The following is a 2,290-nucleotide window of genomic DNA, read 5'->3' on the forward strand; positions in this document are numbered from 1 at the left end:
CCTCGAGCTGCAGCACCTTCTCCTCTCCCCTTCTCTCCGGCTCCCGAGTGGCCGGAGGGGTCGGGAGGCTTTGGCAGGAGGCAGCAAGAGGAGGGCAAACACCCGAGGGCGGCTTTGCCCCCTCTGCCTGGGCTCGGAGCAGCCTCGTCCTGGGCTGCCCGACCCGGACAGGACCCTCCTGCCCCGCGCTGTCCTTGGGAGGGGACACGATGCCGATGGTCCCTCTCGGCCTCAGCATCACTTGGGCCCTGCTGCCCGTGAGGTCCCTCCTCGCCCCTGCAGAGCTGGGCTGGGACTGAGCTGCTCGTCCTCCTCAGTGGTGTGACATGTCCCGGGGGGCAGGGACTGTGTCCCTGCTCTCTGCACCTCCCTCTCAGCAGGTCACAGGCTGGGAAGTCAGGAGCTTTTTGGGGGGTACAAAGCCCCTCACGGTGGGAGAAGCAGCCCTGACACCCAGCTGGGACCTGGCCCTGAGCTTCCCCAGGGTCCTGAGCCGAGGGGAGCAGGAGAGGGCAAAGCAAGCAGCTCCAGCCAGGCAAAGGCTGAAAACCTTCCCCTTGCAAGGGACAATAAAGAAATACAGGACGTGGCTGTAAGACTTCAGAGCACCCTCAGCCAGGGTGAAACACTGTTGGCTGGGGCGGTGGAGAGTGTTGAATAAAAGGTCTTTGTCCTACAGAGGAGTTTGGCTCATCTCCAGTCACCATCGTGGTCACATCCGAGGCTGACAGCTGGGACACCGACGCCTCCTCCTGCCCGGGCTGTGGACAGTTCGTGGACTGGGACAGGATGCCGGACCCGCAGCGGCCGGCACAGATCCCCCGGGACATCCTGAGCAAGCCCCAGAAGGAGCTGAAGAAGCTGGCGAGGGAAGGCTGCTGGGCCACGAGCCACGCCCTCAGGGCTCGGCTCTACCACCAGCTCATCCAGCAGGTCTCCTGCCGGCTCATCACCCCCGACGCTCTCGTCTACAGGGACGTGGCGAGCCGGCTCTTCGGGAAGCCCGGCGGGAGCTCCCACCCTCTGCCAGAGTTCCTGGAGGGATGCCCCATGCCCACCTACTGCCTCAACCCGGAAGGGGTCACTGCCCTGAGGAAGATCCTCATCTGTGTTGGCAACCTCTTCCCTGACATAACCTACAGCCCGATCCTGCCCTCCCTGGTGGCTCTGCTGCTGCACTACAGCGAGGACGAAGCTCAGTGCTTCGAGAGCATCTCTCGCCTCCTCGCCAGCAACGCTCCCCACACCAGCTACATCGACCAGTCCTTCCTGGCCCACCAGGCCTCCTGCATGACATTTGGGGACCTGGCCAACAAGCACTGCCCAGCAGCTCACAAACTCATAGCCAGCGCCTCCGAGAACATCTTTGAGGTCTACTCGGAGTGGTTGTCGTGGCTCTTCCACGACCTGCCCTTCGCTTACGCCATCCGTGTGCTGGACGTGTTCCTGCTGGAGGGGCAGAAGGTCCTGTACCGCATCGCCCTGGCCCTGCTGAAGCAGTTCAGGCTCTCGGGGAGCTCGGCCGAGCCGGAGGGCACTGACATCAAGGCAGACCTGCAGGCTTTCGTGCAGAACATTGCCGAGCACGTGACTGTCGACAAACTCCTGGAGAGAGCCTTTGGCATCCGGCTGTTCTCCCGCAAGGAAATCTGGCTCCTCCAGATGGCCAACAGGAAGGCGTTAATGGAGAGGGGCATAACCATGGTGCAGAGCAGGTAAGGAGACCTCTCCCCTTGCCAGCCCGTGGGGCTGAGCAGACAGAATGTGAGCTACTGTGGAGACACACGGGGGGAGCTTCAGGGACCCCTCGTAGCTTTGGCTGTGCTGGGGCCTCCCAGCCCCTCGGGGGACCCTGTTGGGAGACACGGGACAGCCAGAGCTGGTGGTGGTGGCAGAAAGCTCACGGTGCAAAAAGCAGGACAAAACCTGATGCCTGGGGGCTGCACCCCAAAAAGCAGACGGGCCCCAGAGCTCGGCACAATGTCCCTCCCCCCGTGCAGGCAGCCCTTCCACCTGGCCGTGGACATGCAGAACTTCAGCTCCAGCATCGTCACCACTCAGGAGATGCGCCTCGTCTGGTCCTGGATCCCCGAGCGCTTCTCCCTCTTCCCCCCCCTGCTGCTCTTCTCCACCTCCCAGGACGGGTGCAGCCTGCAGAGGTAAAGCAGCCCCTGCCCAGGGGCCGGGCAGGTCGGATGTGTGGGGTGAAAACTGGGCAGGGGTTGGTGGTGTAGAAAGGAGCAACACAGAGTGTCCCCAGGGCACATGGGGGGTCTGCTGGGGACTGTCC

At 63.4% G+C, this 2,290-nt stretch overlaps 1 protein-coding gene across 1 annotated transcript in view; it reads left to right on the forward strand.

The window, feature by feature from the left end:
- The first annotated feature begins 209 nt into the window (after nt 1-209).
- LOC103755242 (TBC1 domain family member 24) overlaps nt 210-2,290 on the forward strand; it is a 5,288-nt gene continuing 3,207 nt past the window's right edge. Inside the window, 3 exon segments of the mRNA XM_029960056.1 lie at nt 210-257; nt 682-1,715; nt 2,001-2,173. Of these exon segments, the coding sequence (XP_029815916.1) occupies nt 210-257; nt 682-1,715; nt 2,001-2,173 (1,255 nt within the window).

This window comes from Manacus vitellinus, unplaced genomic scaffold, assembly GCF_001715985.3.
Source record: "Manacus vitellinus isolate BGI_N305 unplaced genomic scaffold, ASM171598v3 scaffold_24_pilon, whole genome shotgun sequence".
Classification (NCBI taxonomy): domain Eukaryota; kingdom Metazoa; phylum Chordata; class Aves; order Passeriformes; family Pipridae; genus Manacus; species Manacus vitellinus.